The 19,343-nt window shown below is 47.1% G+C and overlaps 1 protein-coding gene across 1 annotated transcript; it reads left to right on the top strand.

Moving 5' to 3' along the window:
• The first annotated feature begins 4,757 nt into the window (after positions 1-4,757).
• Positions 4,758-6,754, top strand: LOC120941656 (E3 ubiquitin-protein ligase TRIM21-like). The gene has a single exon (XM_040355189.1). The coding sequence runs from the start codon at positions 4,871-4,873 to the stop codon at positions 6,464-6,466; it is 1,596 nt and encodes a 531-aa protein (XP_040211123.1). The 5' UTR covers positions 4,758-4,870; the 3' UTR covers positions 6,467-6,754.
• Positions 6,755-19,343: the final 12,589 nt, after the last annotated feature.

Here is a 19,343-nt window from a genome sequence, read left to right as displayed (position 1 = left end):
CCGGCTGATATGAGGTGTGAAGTGCAGGAATTGTGGTGACCTGAGGTGTGAAGTGCAGGAATTTTGGTGACCTGAGGCGTGAAGTGCAGGAATTGGGGCTGAGGTGATAAGGTGCAAGAATCGTGGCTGATTTGGTGTAAAGGTGCAGGAATTGTGGTGATCTGAGGTGAGAAAGTGCAAAAATTGTGGCTGATTTGAGGTGTGATGGTGCTGAAATTGGGCTGATCTGAGGTATAAAGGTGCAGGAATTGGGCTCTTCTGAGGTGTGAAGGTGTAGGAATCAGGGCTGATCTGAGGTGTAAAGGTGCAGGAATTGGGATCATCTGAGGTGTAAAGTGCAGGAATTGTGGTGACCTGAGTTGTAAAGTGCAGGAATTGTGGTGACCTGAGGTGTAAAGGTGCAGGAATTGGGGCTGAGGTTATCTGAGGTGTGAAGGTGCAGGAATTGGGCTCATCTGAGGTGTGAAGGTGCAGGAATTGGGCTCACCTGAGGTGTAAAGGTGCAGGAATTGGGCTCATCTGAGGTTTAAAGGTGCAGGAATTGGGATCATCTGAGGTGTAAAGTGCAGGAATTGTGGTGACCTGAGGTGTAAAGTGCATGAATTTTGGTGACCTGAGGTGTGAAGTGCAGGAATTGGGGCTGAGGTGATAAGGTGCAAGAATCGTGGCTGATTTGGTGTAAAGATGCAGGAATTGTGGTGATCTGAGGTGAGAAAGTGCAAAAATTGTGGCTGATTTGAGGTGTGATGGTGCTGAAATTGGGCTGATCTAAGGTATAAAGGTGCAGGAATTGGGCTCTTCTGAGGTGTGAAGGTGTAGGAATCAGGGCTGATCTGAGGTGTAAAGATGCAGGAATTGGGATCATCTGAGGTGTGAAGGTGCAGGAATTGGGTTCATCTGAGGTGTAAAGTGCAGGAATTGTGGTGACCTGAGGTGTAAAGGTGCAGGAATTGGGGCTGAGGTGATCTGAGGTGTGAAGATGCAGGAATTGGGCTCATCTGAGGTGTAAATGTGCAGGAATTGGGATCATCTGAGGTGTGAAGGTGCAGGAATTGGGTTCATCTGAGGTGTAAAGTGCAGGAATTGGGGCTGAGGTTATCAGATGCAAGAATCGTGGCTGATTTGAGGTGTGATGGTGCTGAAATTGGGCTGATCTGAGGTGTAAAGGTGCAGGAATTGGGATCATCTGAGGTGTAAAGTGCAGGAATTGGGATCATCTGAGGTGTAAAGTGCAGAAATTGGGATCATCTGAGGTGTAAAGTGCAGAAATTGGGATCATCTGAGGTGTAAAGTGCAGGAATTGGGGCTAAGGGTTATCTGAGGTGATAAGATGCAAGAATCGTGGCTGATTTGAGGTGTGATGGAATCGGGGTGATCTGAGGTGTAAAGTGCAGGAATTGGGCTCATCTGATGTATGAAGGTGCAGGAATTGTGGTGACCTGAGGTGTAAAGTTCAGGAATTGAGGCTGAGGTGAGAAGGTGAAGAATCGTGGCTGATTTGAGGTGTGAAGGTGCAGGAATTGTGGTGATCTGAGGTGAGAAAGTGCAAGAATTGTGGCTGATTTAAGGTGTGATGGTGCTGAAATTGGGCTGATCTGAGGTGTAAAGGTGCAGGAATTTGGATCATCTGAGGTGTGAAGGTGCAGGAATTGGGTTCATCTGAGGTGTAAAGTGCAGGAATTGTGGTGACCTGAGGTGTAAAGTGCATGAATTGTGGTGACCTGAGGTGTAAAGGTGCAGGAATTGGGGCTGAGGTGATTTGAGGTGTGAAGGTGCAGGAATTGGGATCATCTGAGGTGTAAAGGTGCAGGAATTGGGATCATCTGAGGTGTGAAGGTGCAGGAATTGGGATCATCTGAGGTGTGAAGGTGCAGGAATTGGGTTCATCTGAGGTGTAAAGTGCAGGAATTGGGCTCATCTGAGGTGTAAAGTGCAGGAATTGTGGTGATCTGAGGTGTAAAGTGCAGGAATTGGGCTCATCTGAGGTGTAAAGTGCAGGAATTGGGCTCATCTGAGGTGTAAAGTGCAGGAATTGGGCTCATCTGAGGTGTAAAGTGCAGCAATTGGGCTCATCTGAGGTGTAAAGTGCAGGAATTGGGCTCATCTGAGGTGTAAAGTGCAGGAATTGGGGCTGAGGTTATCTGAGGTGATAAGATGCAAGAATCGTGGCTGATTTGAGGTGTGATGGTGCTGAAATTGGGCTGATCTGAGGTGTAAAGGTGCAGGAATTGGGATCATCTGAGGTGTAAAGTGCAGGAATTGGGCTCATCTGAGGTGTAAAGTGCAGGAATTGGGGCTGAGGTTATCAGATGCAATAATCGTGGCTGATTTGAGGTGTGATGGTGCTGAAATTGGGCTGATCTGAGGTGTAAAGGTGCAGGAATTGGGATCATCTGAGGTGTAAAGTGCAGGAATTGGGTTCATCTGAGGTGTAAAGTGCAGGAATTGGGTTCATCTGAGGTGTAAAGTGCAGGAATTGGGTTCATCTGAGGTGTAAAGTGCAGGAATTGGGCTCATCTGAGGTGTAAAGTGCAGGAATTGGGGCTGAGGTTATCAGATGCAAGAATCGTGGCTGATTTGAGGTGTGATGGTGCTGAAATTGGGCTGATCTGAGGTGTAAAGGTGCAGGAATTGGGATCATCTGAGGTGTAAAGTGCAGGAATTGGGATCATCTGAGGTGTAAAGTGCAGGAATTGGGATCATCTGAGGTGTAAAGTGCAGAAATTGGGATCATCTGAGGTGTAAAGTGCAGGAATTGGGGCTAAGGGTTATCTGAGGTGATAAGATGCAAGAATCGTGGCTGATTTGAGGTGTGATGGTGCTGGAATCGGGGTGATCTGAGGTGTAAAGTGCAGGAATTGGGCTCATCTGAGGTATGAAGGTGCAGGAATTGTGGTGACCTGAGGTGTAAAGTTCAGGAATTGAGGCTGAGGTGATCTGAGGTGAGAAGGTGAAGAATCGTGGCTGATTTGAGGTGTGAAGGTGCAGGAATTGTGGTGATCTGAGGTGAGAAAGTGCAAGAATTGTGGCTGATTTAAGGTGTGATGGTGCTGAAATTGGGCTGATCTGAGGTGTAAAGGTGCAGGAATTGGGATCATCTGAGGTGTGGAGATGCAGGATTGTGGTGACCTGAGGTGTGAAGTTCAGGAATTGGGGCTGAGGTGAGGTGAGAAGGTGAAGAATCGTGGCTGATTTGAGGTGTGATGGTGCTGGAATCAGGGTAATCTGAGGTGTAAATGTGCAGGAATCGGGGTGATCTGAGGTGTAAAGTGCAGGAATCGGGGTGATCTGAGGTGTAAAGTGCAGGAATCAGGGTAATCTGAGGTGTAAATGTGCAGGAATCGGGGTGATCTGAGGTGTAAAGTGCAGGAATCGGGGTGATCTGAGGTGTAAAGTGCAGGAATCGGGGTGATCTGAGGTGTAAAGTGCAGGAATCGGGGTGATCTGAGGTGTAAAGTGCAGGAATTGGGATCATCTGAGGTGTAAAGTGCAGGAATTGGGAACATCTGAGGTGTGAAGGTGCAGGAATTGGGAACATCTGAGGTGTGAAGGTGCAGCAATTGGGATCATCTGAGGTGTAAAGTGCAGGAATTGGGATCATCTGAGGTGTAAAGTGCAGGAATTGGGGCTGAGGTTATCTGAGGTGAGAAGGTGAAGAATCGTGGCTGATTTGAGGTATGATGGTGCTGGAATCGGGGTGATCTGAGGTGTAAAGATGCAGCAATTGGGCTCATCTGAGGTGTGATGGTGCAGGAATTGTGGTGACCTGAGGTGTAAAGTTCAGGAATTGAGGCTGAGGTGAGAAGGTGAAGAATCATGGCTGATTTGAGGTATGATGGTGCTGGAATCGGGGTGATCTGAGGTGTAAAGATGCAGCAATTGGGCTCATCTGAGGTGTGATGGTGCAGGAATTGTGGTGACCTGAGGTGTAAAGTTCAGGAATTGGGGCTGAGGTGTCCTGAGGTGAGAAGGTGAAGAATCGTGACTGATTTGAGGTGTGATGGTGCTGGAATCGGGGTGATCTGAGGTATAAAGTGCAGGAATTGGGCTCATCTGAGGTGTAAAGTTCAGGAATTGGGGCTGAGGTTATCTGAGGTGATATGATGAAGAATCGTGGCTGATTTGAGGTGTGAAGGTGCAGAAATTGGGGTGATCTGAGGCAGGGGTCAAGTCCTGGAGAAAAAAGTGTGGGAACTCCCACCCAAGATCCACTCCCCCACCAAAAAAAAAAAAAAATGATACGCTCATATGCATAATTACTAAACCACATGTTTTTTCTAAATCCCGCGATAACTCGCGGCAGACCTCGGCAATGTCTCCTGGGAACAATGACAAAAGCTCCCTGGTGACATTGCGGCATCGAGGAAGTGACGGAATACCTGCACACTACCCGATGTATCCATATACAGGAAGCGGCCAGTAACATAAAGGGTTACTAAGGTTCGCCTGCCCCTGACAGTGACTCGAGCTGGGCATCGCCGCTTAGTGAAGGATTGGCTCGGGCGGCTCGGCTGCTCTAGTCCTGCAAAGGGAACTGAGTTCCTGCTGTGAAAAAAGTGCAGGAACTCCGTTCCCGCAGGACTTGAGCCCTGATCTGAGGGGTGAAAAGGTGCAGGAATTGGTCAGTTACTTTATAAAAATTTCCTTTTTGTGACTTAATGAGTGAAGTTGGCATTTATTTATTTTTTGTAGCTGACACACATTTTTTGGAGAAACATTTTTCAGCACACTGCTCAAAAGGTTGCCTACCCCTGCTATAGATACAGGCCGGAGGAGTAGCTCAGCCCCACCCTGTACAGAAAAATGTGAAATGCCTTTGTGTCTCAGCATGCAATGATTTTAGTTTCGTTTCTCTCTTCTGCTGTCAGCGATGGCGTCTTCTGATTTGAGACAGGAGCTGGACTGTTCCGTCTGTCTGGACATGTATACAGATCCTGTAAACCTGAGATGTGGTCACAACTTCTGCCGGGTCTGTATTGATCGTGTGTTGGATACACAGGGGGGGTCTGGAGGTTATTCCTGTCCTCAGTGCAGAAAAAAGTTTCAGGCTCGTCCTGCACTGCAGAAGAACATAACCCTTCGTAACATTGTAGAAGCTTTCCGGTCTACTCAGTCAGAAGAGGGGAAGACTGGAATCTTATGTTCTTACTGCATTCGCTTTTCTGCGCCTGCTGTTAAATCCTGTCTGATGTGTGAAGCTTCTTTATGCGAGAGACACCTGAAAGTCCACAGCAAGGCACCAGAACATGTCCTAACTGAACCCACCACTTCCATGGAGAACAGAAAATGCTCCGTCCATAAGAAGGTCCTGGAGTATTACTGCACTATGGAGGCTACCTGCATCTGTGTGTCCTGCAGCTTGACTGGAGAACACCGGGGACACAAGGTGGAGACTCTGGATGAGGCCTCTGAGAAGAAGAAACAGAAACTGAGAAATGGTCTTCAGAGACTAATCACAGAGAGAGAGGAGATTCAAGAAAGAGTCCAGAGTCTACAGGAACATAGGAGAAACATACAACACAAGGCAGCTGGTGAAAAGGAGAAAGTCAATGCCCTGCTCAGAGACCTCCGGAGACAACTGGAAGATCTGGAGAAGAGAGCCCTGAGGGAGATCACCATGCAAGAAGAACATCTTGCACTCCCGTTGTCTGATATAATACAACAATTGGAGATAAAGAAGGAGGATCTGTCCAGAAAGATACGTCATAGTGTGGAGGTGTGTAACATGACTGACCCACTGACCGTCCTACAGGAATCAGACACAGGGGACTTGTGTGATACTGAGGAGGGAGATAATGAGGACAGAGAGAGACATGATAGACTCCTCCATGATGGAGGGGATCTGGATGTGGCAGGAATCACACGGACATTACACACAGGGATATATGATATGATAAAAGAGGTAAATAAATGTTTCAATATACAGGAAGCTTCAGACATATTACTGGATGTGAACACAGCTCATAAGAATCTACAGATATCAGATGACATGAAAACTGTATCCTGGTCAAATATGAGACAGAACCGCCAAGAAACACCAGAGAGATTTGAGAATTGTGCTCAGGTTTTAGGTGGTCGGAGGTTTTCCTCGGGGCGGCATTACTGGGAAGTGGATGTCAGCCAATCAGAGCGCTGGATAGTCGGAATGTGTTACCCCAGTATAGAAAGGACAGGGTGGTTTCACTCATGGATTGGGTATAATAACAAATCCTGGGGTTTGTACAGACATGATAATCAGTGCTCCGTGATACACAACAGTACGGTGATCCTGTCACCTGGCAATCTCTCCAGTAACAGAGTCAGGATCTATGTGGATTATGAGGCCGGCCAGCTGTCCTTTTATGATCTGTGTGACCCGATCAGACACCTCCACACCTTCACCACCACCTTCACTGAGCCCCTCCATGCCGGGTTATGGGTGGGAAAAGGTCCTGTAAAGGTGTCTGGAGGCAATTATAGAATGTGAGAAATGGTTGGTGGGAGTTTTGGTAACCTTGGAGAAAAGTAAAGCAGTGTAAACTAGCAGCAGAGACACTTTCTTTGAGACTATGGGGGAAATTTACTAAAACCGGAGCATACAAAATCTGGTGCACCTGAGCGTAGTAACCAACCAGCTTCTACCTTCAGCTTGTTCAATTAAGCTTTGATAATAAAACCTGGAAGCTGATTAGTTACCATGCAGAGCGGCACCAGATCTTGTGCGCTCCAGTTTTAGTAAATCTCCCCCTATGACACAGGTGTCAAACACAAGGCCCACCCCAGGCCCATTTCATGTGGCCCTCGCACCTCTCCTGCAGCTACAGGAGAGCTCCAGCCCTCCTCCAGACCCTTACTTTCTGCCTTCAAGCAATGCATCCAGCTTCTTCCCAGCAGCAGCATAAGGAAAGGGGGGTTCACTGTGATATAAGGGAGAGTGGGGGACTCAACTTCTTATGGCAGGGGTCTCCAAACTTTTCAAACAAAGGGCCACTTTATTGCCCTTCAGACTTTAGGAGGGCCGGATTGGGGCCAGCAAGGGAAGAAAATGTCACGGGCCTGGCATCAGAGAGAACAAATATGGCCTCAGGGTTGGTGGTCAATAGGAAGAGGAGTATTCCCCCTATTAGTAGGAGGAATATTATCCCATCATTGATATCAGTGGATAATATATTGTTGGTGTCAATGGGAGGAATAGTGCCTCATGTTAGTGGGAGGAATTGTGCCCCAAGGGCCGGAAAAAGGCTAGCAAAGGGCCACATTTAGCCCTCGGGCCGCAGTTTGGAGACCCCTGCTTTAGGGTCTCTGCTAAAAAAAACATATATAGTGTTTGGGGGTTCTATGTAATTTTCTAGCAAAAAATAGCAAAAAAAGATGATCTTTACATGTAGAAACTAAGGCCCAGATTCTCAAAGGGCTTACGACGGCGCAACGCGCGCCGTCGTAAGTCCTAATCTTGCCCGTCGTATCTATGCGACTGATTCTTAGAATCAGTTACGCATAGATAACCATTAGATCCGACAGGCGTAAGGTTCTTACGCTGTCGGATCTTAAATGCAATTTTTTTTTTCGCCGCTAGGTGTCGCCTCCGTCGTTTTCCCGATCGAGTAAGCAAATTAGCAAAATACGCGAATTCCCGAACGTACGCCCGGCCGACGCAGTGAAGTTACGACGTTTACGTTAGATTTGCGACGCGTAAAGTTGCCCCTGCTATATGAGGGGCAACCAATGTTAAGTATGGCCGTCGTTCCGGCGTCGAAATTTTAAAATTGACGTTGTTTTTTGCGTAAGTCACCCGTGAATAGGGCTGGACGCCATTTACGTTAACGTCGAAACCAATGACGTCCTTGCCTTGGGAAATTTTAAGAACGGCGAATGCGCAGTACGTTCGGCGCGGGAATGCTCCTAATTTAAATGATATAGAACTTGCAGTTGTGCTCAAAAGTGCGCATACCCTTTGGTAGTATACAGTATATACCATTTTTAAAACAAAAACATAAGTGATCATGCAAAATAAATGTATGTTATTTCCTATGGGTTTCCTATTCTGTAACAGAATGGCCAAATGATAAAACAAAACATGGCAACAAGTAAACCAATGAAATGTCCTCGGTTAAAAGTCTGCATCCCCTTCGTTTTTAACACTGTGTATTGCCCCCTTTAGCATCAGTGGGGTAGATTCAGGTACCTTTTGCGGCGGCGTATCTCCAGATACGCCGCCGTAATTTGAATTCCGCCCAGCGTTACGCCGATTCACAAAGGCAGTTACGCTGAAAAAATAGGCTTCCTCCACCGACGTAACTTGATTGCGGCGGCGTAGAATTGTGTGCAATATAACTTTGGCCGCTAGGGGCGCTTCCGTTGTTGTCGACGTAGAATATGCTAATTTCTTAGATACGCCGATTCACAAACGTACGTGCGCCCGGCGTTCGTTTTTTACGTCGTTTGCGTTAAGGCTTTTTTCGGCGTAAGACTGCTCCTGCTATTAGGAGGCGCAGCCAATGTTAAGTATGGACGTCGTTCCTGCGTCGCGATTTGAAAATTTTACGTCGTTTGCGTAAGTCGTCCGTGAATGGCGCTGGACGCCATTTACGTTCACGTCGAAACCAATGACGTGCTTGCTACGTCATTTACCGCAATGCATGTCGGGAAATTTTAGGGACGGCGCATGCGCAGTACGTTCGGCGCGGGAACGCGCCTAATTTAAATGATCCACGCCCCCTACCGGATCATTTGAATTACGCGCGCTTACGCCGGCCCCTTTTACGCTACGCCGCCGCAACTTACGGAGCAAGTGCTTCGTGAATACAGCACTTGCTCCTGTAAGTTACGGCGGCGTAGCGTAAAGACGATACGCTGCGCCGCCGTATCAGTGTGCGCCCCTACCTCAATCTACCTCAGCGGTCAGTGTTTTGCAGTAGGTGTCTATGCAGGTGGTAAAACTGCCCATTCGTCTTGGCAATGTCAGGGCCGGGATCAGCCCTTCCTTCTCTGAGCGGCCGCTCAGCTGTCGGCTAATTGCCAGCTTCCATCTCTCCACAGTGACTCACCTGTTGATGATATCCTGCTCGTCAGTCCTGCCTACTTAACCACTTAAGACCCGGACCAAAATGCAGGTAAAAGACCAGGCCCCTTTTTGCGATTCGGCACTGCGTCGCTTTAACCGACAATTGCGCGGTCGTGCGACGTGGCTCCCAAACGAAATTTGCGTCCTTTTTTTCCCACAAATAGAGCTTTCTTTCGGTGGTATTTGATCACCTCTGCGGTTTTTATTTTTTGCGCTATAAACAAAAATAGAGCGACAATTTTGAAAAAAATGCAATATTCTTTACTTTTTGCTATAATAGATGTCCCCCAAAAAAGATATATAATTTTTTTTTCCCTCAGTTTAGGCCGATACGTATTCTTCTACATATTTTTGGTAAAAAAAATCACAATAAGCGTTTATCGATTGGTTTGCGCAAAATTTATAGCGTTTACAAAATAGGGGATAGTTTTATTGCATTTTTATTAATTTTTTTTTTTACTACTAATGGCGGCGATCAGCGATTTTTTTCGTGACTGCGACATTATGGCGGACACTTCGGACAATTTTGACACATTTTTGGGACCATTGTCTTTTTCACAGCAAAAAATGCATTTAAAATGCATTGTTTACTGTGAAAATGACAGTTGCAGTTTAGGAGTTAACCCCTTCAGCGCCCCCTAGTGGTTATGTGTTCCCTGAAGTGTGTTTACAACTGTAGGTGGGTGTGGCTGTAGGTCTGACGTCATTGATTGTGCGTCCCTATATTAGGGAACACACAATCGATGACAGTGCAACAGTGAAGAATGGGGAAGCCGTGTTTACACACAGCTCTCCCCGTTCTTCAGCTCCGGGGACCGATCGCGGGACTCTAGCGGCGATCGGGTCCGCGAGTCCCGCGGCCGAGGTCACGGAACTTCCGACCGGGTCGCAAAGGTACGTGATTGTGCCCACCGGTGCCATTCTGCCGACGTATATCGGCGTTAGGCGGTCCTTAAGTGGTTAAGCTGTCCAGCTCAGATGCTCTCTGCCTTCGCCTTGGTCAACATCACAGAGACTGAGCCTGCGTTCCTGTTAAAGACTTTGCTTGACTGACATTCCTTCTGGCTCCAGATCCTGCTTGCTGTTCCACTATGCTGTCAGAATATCCGTTCCGGTGTCTTGCCGAAAAAGTTCCCCCGGCGGATTATGCCGAACATGTAGCTCTAGATGGCGCCTGCGCACACTTCTGACATCCAGGCTCATTCCTACCATCCCCGTGGACATGGAGGATGTTAAAAAAAAGAGTCAGGAGGCCGAGTGAGCGAAGCGAGCCATCTGAGCGAATGGAGGACGTGAGGCCGACTGGCCACTTACAGCGAGGTCCACGCAGGCGCCTCATGTTTGGCTATTTTCGAACGCAAGCGCCGCGCCTGCGCAGTACAGGGGGGGCATAATCCGCCCGGGGGAGCACTCATTGGCAGAACACTGGTTCCTGAACTCTGGCTACGTTTTGATTACGATTACTCTGTTTACATTTTATTATTATTAATAAACAAGTGTGATTTAACTGTACTTCTGTCTCGGTCCGATTCATGTTTGAGATCTTGCCAAAGTGGCTCAATGATATTAGGATCAGGAGACTGTGATTTACGGTCAACACAAAAGACAAGGGGGCACTCTTTACGTCTAGAGGAAAAAAGATTTCATCTCCAAATACGGAAAGGTTTCTTCACAGTAAGAGCTGTGAAAATGTGGAACAGCGTCCCTCCAGAGGTGGTTCTGGCCAGCTCAGTAGATTGCTATAAGAAAGGTCTGGATACTTTCCTAAATGTACAGAATAGTACTGAGTACTGACATTTATGGGTAAAGCTGATCCAGGGAAAATGATTACCTCTCGGGGGATCAGGAAGGATTTTTTCCCCTGCTGTAGCAGGGGAAAACCCAAAATTTGGGATTTTCTTTTATTTTCACTTTCAATGACAATGGAAAACAGGGCAAAAAGAGGGGGAATTTCCCTAATGGGGACACAGACAGCTTTATTTAATTGATAGACTGCATTGTCAGTGATGTCACCGCTCTCTAGTGAATGGATAGGCTGTATTCCCAGTTATGTTGGCAGTCTTTATTTGATGGATAGGCTACATTCTCAGTGATGTCATTAGTCTCTAGTGAATGGATAGGCTGCATTCTCAGTGATGTCACTGCTCTCTAGTGAATGAATAGGCTGAATTCTTAGTGATGTCATCAGTCTTTATTTGATGGATAGGCTGCATTCTCAGTGATTTCATTCGTCTCTAGTGAATAAATAGGCTGCATTCTCAGTGATGTCACTGCTTTCTAGTGGATAGGCTGCTTTCTCAGTTATGTTGCCAGTCTTTATTCAATGGATAGGCTGCATTATCAGTGATGTCACCAGTCTCTAGTGAATTGATAGGCTGCATTCTTAGTGATGTCATCAGTCTCTAGTGAATTGATAGGCTGCATTCTTAGTGATGTCATCAGTCTTTATTTGATGGATAGGCTACATTCTCAGTGACGTCATTAGTCTCTAGTGAATAGATAGGCTGCATTCTCAGTGATGTCACCGATCTCTAGCGAATATATAGGCTGCATTCTTAGTGATGTCACTAGTCTCTAGTGATTGGATAGGCTGCATTCTCAGTGATGTCACCGCTCTCTAGTGATTGGATAGGCTGCATTCTCAGTGATGTCACCGCTCTCTAGTGATTGGATAGGCTGCATTCTCAGTGATGTCACAGTCTCTAGTGATTGGATAGGCTGCATTCTCAGTGATGTCACCGCTCTCTAGTGATTGGATAGGCTGCATTCTCAGTGATGTCACCGGTCTCTAGTGAATGGATAAGCTGTATTCTCAGTGATGTCACCGGTCTCTAGTGAATGGATAGGCTACATTCTCAGTGATGTCACCGCTCTCTAGTGATTGGATAGGCTGCATTCTCAGTGATGTCACAGTCTCTAGTGATTGGATAGGCTGCATTCTCAGTGATGTCACTGCTCTCTAGTGAATGGATAGGCTACATTCTCAGTGATGTCACCGCTCTCTAGTGATTGGATAGGCTGCATTCTCAGTGATGTCACCGCTCTCTAGTGATTGGATAGGCTGCATTCTCAGTGATGTCACAGTCTCTAGTGATTGGATAGGCTGCATTCTCAGTGATGTCACCGCTCTCTAGTGATTGGATAGGCTGCATTCTCAGTGATGTCACCGGTCTCTAGTGAATGGATAGGCTGCATTCTCAGTGATGTAACTTCTCTCTAGTGAATTGATAGGCTGCATTCTTAGTGATTTCATCAGTCTTTATTTTATGGATAGGCTGCATTCTCAGTGATGTCACTGCTTTTTAGTGGATAGGCTGCTTTCTCAGTTATGTTGCCAGTCTTTATTCAATTGATAGGCTGCATTCTTAGTGATGTCACCAGCCTCTAGTGAATTGATAGGCTGCATTCTCAGTGATGTCATCAGTCTCTAGTGAATTGATAGGCTGCATTATCAGTGATGTCACCAGCCTCTAGTGAATGGATAGGCTGCATTCTTAGTGATGTCATCAGTCTCTAGTGAATGATTAGTCTGGTTTTGGATGCTTGTAAGATTACTATATATATATATTGTTTAATGCAGTGTCCCTATTGGGGAGATTCATAATTTGTCTTGGTGACCATAGTATCAGGGGAGAATACTAAAACAGAAGAAATCTTACCATGTGGACACGCATTTTAGCTACAAGTGTTTTTTGTCAAAATTTATATTGGGACACAAAGCAAAACCTTTGCAAAATGACCACCGACGGCTATATATATATATATATATATAAAAAAAAAAACTCAATAGGGGTAACGCTTCCTTACTCCATCCAAAAGGTTTTAGCCTTAGGAACACTTTAAAGGCCCCAGTTCAGGCTGCTGGTAAATTTGCCAGTGCATTGGCATTCACTCACCACCACGGTACACGGGTTCCATGCTCATTTGGATTGGAAGGATGGAAATAAGTGGAAGAACTTCTTAGTCCTTGCTCCCCGCAGGCTTCCTCCTCTTCACGCTAACAGCCCCATGAAGACTTTTCTTCTCATTGCCTGGCTGGTCACAGCTCTCACAAGACCCCCCCCCCCCCCATGCTCCTACAGTGTAAGGTTGGAAGCAGGACCGGATTTGCTCTCCCTGCCGCCCCAAGGCCAGATTCCCCCATAACTTACTGCCCTCAACTGTATGTTCCGGGCGTCGGGGGACTCCATGCCACTGCCGCCCCTTGGCGCCCTGCCGCCCCAAGGCCTGGCCTCAGTGGCCTTGTGGGAAATCCAGGCCTGGTTGGAAGGCACGGGCCCATCCCCAACCTGGAGCAACAGACAGGGAAGGGGGAGCACTACATCCCGGGGAAGAGAGGAATATGGTATCCATTTGTAATTATTCCCTCCCAAGGCAAGGGAATCACCAGAACACGTGTCCCCGAGAAGGCTAGGTTTACACTTGAGGTTCTTCAAGTGTTTTTGGAGCTTTTTTTTTTTTAGGTTAAGTATACTTGTATATGCGTTTTTCACACTCAAGTGTTCTTGTTTTAGCCAATGGAAAGCTGGCTACTGGGAGGAGATTAAAAAAAAAAAAAGTGTTTTCAGGGACTTCCATTCTATAGGGACTAGGGTTGTCCCGATACCGATACTAGTATCTGGACCGATTCCGAGTATTTGCGGGATGCCAGATCCGATACTCGCCCGCCGCTACGGCGCATCCCCGCTTGGTTAATACGGGCGGGGAACATTACAGCTTTCAGTTGAATAGCTGTAGTGTTTCCCGCCGCGCCGCGTATAGACACTCCCCCTTGCTCGGGTGAACTGTCCAATCCCGAGCAAGGGGGAGTGTCTAAAGCTGTAATGTTCCCCGCCCGTATTAACCAAGAGGCGGCGCAGCAGCATGCAGGTAAGGGGGACATGGCTGCATATATGGGGGGGACATGGCTGGATATGGGGGGGGGACATGGATTGGCTGCATATGGGGGGGACATGGCTTGGCTGGATATGGGGGGCACATGGCTGCATCTGTGGGGACACATTTAAAAAAAAGTATCGGTATTCGGTATCAGCGAGTACATGAAAAAAATTATCGGTACTTGTACTCAGTCCTAAAAAAGTGGTATCGGGACAACCCTAATAGGGACCAATAGATGAGACTGACCCAAAGAAGCTTGTGTGCTTTTTTTCCAGCTGACAAATGTGAATGGGCACCATAAGATACAATGGGAATCTTCATGTCGACCATTGAAATGCTTCTAGACAAGCACTCCATGTCGCCCAGGTGTGAACCAGGACCCAAGGAGTGGGACAAAATCCCTCCTGAGATGTAGTTGGCCACCAGGTTTGCACACAACTACTAGGTTTGCATATAGCAAACTTCATTGCTAAAAGCAAGCATTTTACTGAATGCAATAGATTTTTCGTTGTTGTGATTGGTCACATGGTACAGACTGGGCCAATCATTGCTAGCAACACAATTGCACACAATGGATGGCTTGAAAGGAAGTCATCCATTGTGTACAACCGTCATGTGACCTGCTGTGATTGGTTACAGTGTTCACATGGTATCGGCAGCGGGCCAATACAATGATCAGTCACCTGCTGTGTCCGGTGGACGTATTGCGCTGCAACTTGGCCCCAGGGCCATACAACATCCACCTGGATTGACGAGAGGCCCGCCCAGCCTTTCATCAATCTCCAGTCAATTGAAGGCTGGGCGGGCCTCTCGTCAATCCAGGTGGATGTCCTATGATGTCCTCCCAGACCGGGGCGGCGCAATCTGTCACCGGCTGCTTCCACCAAAGTGGTTAACCTGTTGCGGTCAGCTGTACACATACATATGGTGTCTGGGCAGGTGGGTTTTAAAGTGATTGTAACGCTTCGTTTTTTTTAAAAAAAAAAAACATGTTATACTTACCACCTCTATACAAGGGTTTGGAACAGAGAAGCCCCAATCCTCCTTTTCCTGGGGTCCCCCCAGCAGCACCCATGGCGGCTCCTCTTCGAGTGCCCCCACAGAGAGCCGCATTCCTCAGAGTCCTGCTGCGTTCTTTGACAAAGACAGCAGGACATGGCCCTGCCCCCCAGGTCACTGGATTCGACTGACAGCAGCGGGAGGCAAGGAGGACCCGAGACAGCAGCTGAAGATTCTGTGCTCGTCCCCGTCACTAAACGATCGGGTTCAGGTAATAAAGTAGTAATAAAACATAGTAATGGCGGCAATCAGCGACTCTCTGCTAGTCGCCGCCGCCCGCCTCACAGCCTGTAAAGGTCTTGCTCTCCGGGCCCTGGCTGCTACTGGGTGGGGAGTGGAGAAAGATCACTCCACCGGGGAAGGCAAGGAGATGAGCAGGCAGGTGGCTGGGACTTGAGCCAAGGCAGAAGAACATGCGAGCGAAGCTGAATGGGCATGCGCCGAAACTGAAGAAATATTCCCTCCGCTCCGACCAGCACATGATCATCAGAAAGGGGCAGTTAATGGGGACAAAAAATACACCCCCCTAAGCTAGTAGGAGTGGGGGTGTGCAATTCAGAATTACCGTATATACCCGCCTATAAGCCGAGTTTTTCAGCACATTTTTTGTCTGCTGAAAATGCCCCCCTCGGCTTATACTCGAGTCACCTTTTTGCGCCTGATCTCCTGGACTTTGGGGACCCGGTACCGCAAACTTGGCACACATGTAGCCCACTCTTCCTCTACAAGTGTGCAAAGTTTGTTGTCCGGGGGACCTACAGCCGGGGAGAACCGATTTTTCAAAGCCGGGCACCCCTTCTATAGACTCCCATGTTAAATGGTAATTTCTTCGGTAAATTTGGGGACCCGGTGCCGGCCGTAGTTCCCTTGGACCCAGAACTTTGTACACATGCAGCCCAATTTCTCCTCTACAAGTGTGCAAAGTTTGTTGTCTGAAGGACCTACGGCTGGGGAGCACCAATTTTTTCAAAGCCGCGGGCACCCCTTTCATAGACTCCCATGTTAAACGTCAGGTGAGGCATGGGACACAGCGAGGCATGCAGATGGACACCCTAGGCTTATACTCGAGTCAATACGCTTTTCCATTTTTTTTGTGGTAAAATTAGGTGCCTCGGCTTATATTCGGGTCGGCTTATACTCGGGTATATACAGTATTTTTAATTCTTTGAAATTAAACAGGGGCTGGGGCAAATCCAGTCCGAGGACAGTGTGCTCAATCCGGGGACTGTCCCCAGAAACCAGGGATGTCTGGTCACCCTAGTTTACAACCCCTTTAGGGCTGACCCGCTGCATATGTGTGTTCATGGGGGAACGGCTCGCAGCACAGTAAGTAAGCTTGCAATTGGGAGCTTCCAATCATGTGACTGCTTTGGCAGCAGTCACCTGGTCAGAAAGCCAAGGCCTCGTGGCATTCAGACCCCCGTTAAGGGCTGGTGGGATTATTGGAACAGTGGACCACGACACCATCTTCCTGAAGTTTGCATGTTCTCCCTGTGCCTGCGCGGGTTTCCTCCGGGTACTCCGGTTTCCTCCAACACTCCAAAGACATGCTGGTAAGTTAATTGTCTCCCGTCTAAATTGGCCCTAGTCAAGTGCGTCAGGACCCTTTGGGGTAAGAACACGCTATATCAAGATACCACTCAACTCATGTCAAAAAAGGAATTAAAAAATAAATAAATCAAACACTAAACACACATTTTATAATAAATTCCAGTGCTATAATTTATTTTTCAAAATTCATAAATTTGTACATAAAAAGGGAAAAGTCAATCCATTAAAGACAAAAAAAAAAAAAAAAAAAAAAAGAAACTGACTTGAAAATAGAAGCATATGTTATTACAAAATGAAAGAAAACATACATTTGATCAGAACGTAATCTGCCCATTTGTCAGCCATATTGTGAAAAACACAACAAACCGCCACGTGAGAAAAATTTATGTACAAAAAGTGATTGTTAAATAAGGCTTTTCACAACCAGAAAATTGGATTCAGATTTTGTTTTTTTTGTATCCAACGTTAGAAAAAAAATAAAATAAATGAAGGTGTGTGAACTCGAGTATCTCGGAACATTCATAGTACTATGTGCTGAGAAATGGCGCAGGGACCCCCACCCCCGACGGCGGTTTCATAGCCCATCCGCAACCAGAGGTAGATACGACCTGGAGAGGCAAGTGCTTTGACGCAGGTGCTGCGGACCACTGGCTATGGAACCGTCCTCGGGATTGGGTGACTTTTTCGGGGAAAGAATTTTCTAAAATTTCCCTTCACGTTTGTATAGTCATAAGAGAACCGCTCTCAGACGGCGAGAAAACCAACAAAAAGTGATAATGTAACAGACGTCTTTTACAAAAAGGAGTCACAATCTCGTTTGCGATCTTTGTTGGGCATGTAGGTCACTTCGGGTAAAATGGCCAAAACTGAGGCCATTCATCCTCCCACAGCCACTGTGATATAAAGAGTACCTGTTGTCTATGGAGGCAGCTAGCGCTCAGATTGGTGGCCTACTGGTTCGCTAGGAAGAAAACATTTTGCTGAGGCACTTGGCATATCGTGCCACTGTATCTACTAAGTTTCTAGATATTAAAACGGCAGCATAAAAAACACCTTTGGTGCACCAGAATCCTGCTGTAGTCATGTGACCATTAAACACCTAGGCATCTGGTTATGCCATCTCCGCTCAAAGGATCGGCATTCAGGTAGAGCTGCTGACCCTTCCCATTCAGGCTGGGTTCACATACGCCATGTTGCGAAAAGTATTGGAACACACGATCAGACTTTTTGACAACAAACCTCCAACAGACCTGCTTTTGCAAAAAATCCGACCGTGTGTACGCTCCAGACGACAACGTTTTTTTGGTTTTCATCGGAAAAATTTTCTCTGTGAAAACAGACAAACTTTCCGGCCAACAAAAGCCCAATGGTGCAAAATCCAATCGTGTGTACACAAGTCCATCGGACTCAAGTCCAAACATGCATTATCAGAACCAATGCTAAAGATCAACCAGCAATAGCAGATTGTTCTATCAGGTTGGGGTCAAGACTCTGTGCAGGCCAGTCAAGTTCCTCCACCCCAAACTCGCTCATCCATGTCTTTATGGACCTTTGCTTTGTGCACTAGTCCAAATCATTTGGTGGGGGGGGGGGGGGGGGGGATTATGATGTGGGGGTTGTTTCAGGGGTTGGTCTTGGCCCCTTAGTTCCAGTGAAGGGAACTCTTAAGGCGTCGGCATACCAAGACATTTTTGGACAATATTGTGCCCAACTTTGTGGGAACGGCCCCTTCTTGTTCCATCATGACTAGCAGAAGATGCCCAAAGGGTGGCACTAAAGAGTAGAAAAACCACGTAGTATGTCAAATTACGCCACTATGTTAGTGTTTGTTGGCTGAAATAGTACTGCCCTGTGAATGCATACCAAGTTCATGGCCAACTCCCTTTGGACTAAAATACACGGAAAAGTTGTTCGGAAGTCCGATCGTGTGTATGAAGCTTTAGTCCGTAGGGTTCAATATTGAGTTGGCCCACCCTTTGCAGCTATAACAGCTTCAACTCTTCTGGGAAGGCCATCCACAAGGTTTAGGAGTGTGTCTATGGGAATGTTTGACCGTCCTTTGTAAGGTCAGGCACTGATGTTGGACAATGCCTGACTCTCAGTCTACGCTCTAATTCATTCCAAAGGTGTTCTATTGGGTTGAGGTCAGGACTCTATGCAGGCCAATCAAGTTCCTCCACCCAAAACTCACTCATCCACGTCTTTAAGGACCTTTGTGCATTGGTGCGCAGTCATGTTGGAACAGGAAGGGGCCATCTCCAAACTGTTCCGACAAAGTTGGGAGCAAGAAATGGGAACAGGAAATTATCCAAAATGTCTTGGTATGTTGACGCCTTAAGGGTTTCCTTTACTGGAACTAAGGGGCCAAACCCAACCCCTGAAAAACAGCCCGGCACCATAATCCCCCTCCATCAAATGATTTGGACCAGTCCATAAAGACATGGATGAGCGGGTTTGGGGTGGAGGAACTTGACTGGCCTACACAGAGTCCTGACCTCAACACCTTTGGGATGAATTAGAGTGGAGACTGCGAGCCAGGCCTTCTCGTTCAACATCAGTGCCTGACCTCACAAATGGGGCTTCTGGAAGAATGGTCAGACATTCCCACAGACACGTGAATAAGTGTCCATTAGTTGATAATAGAAGCACCAAGACAAACAAAGGTCCGTCAGTAGAAAATATATGACCACATCATCATCATGGAGGAGACATTCTGCACGAAAAAAAAAAACAGGAGTAGATGGAATACTCTTACCGAATGACGTGGATCTGCTTGTCAGCGACAACAGATCATATGCACATGGAAGGACTC

Source organism: Rana temporaria, chromosome 5 (genome assembly GCF_905171775.1).
Source record: "Rana temporaria chromosome 5, aRanTem1.1, whole genome shotgun sequence".
In the NCBI taxonomy this organism is placed as follows: domain Eukaryota; kingdom Metazoa; phylum Chordata; class Amphibia; order Anura; family Ranidae; genus Rana; species Rana temporaria.
This window is presented reverse-complemented; position numbering and strand designations above follow the sequence as displayed.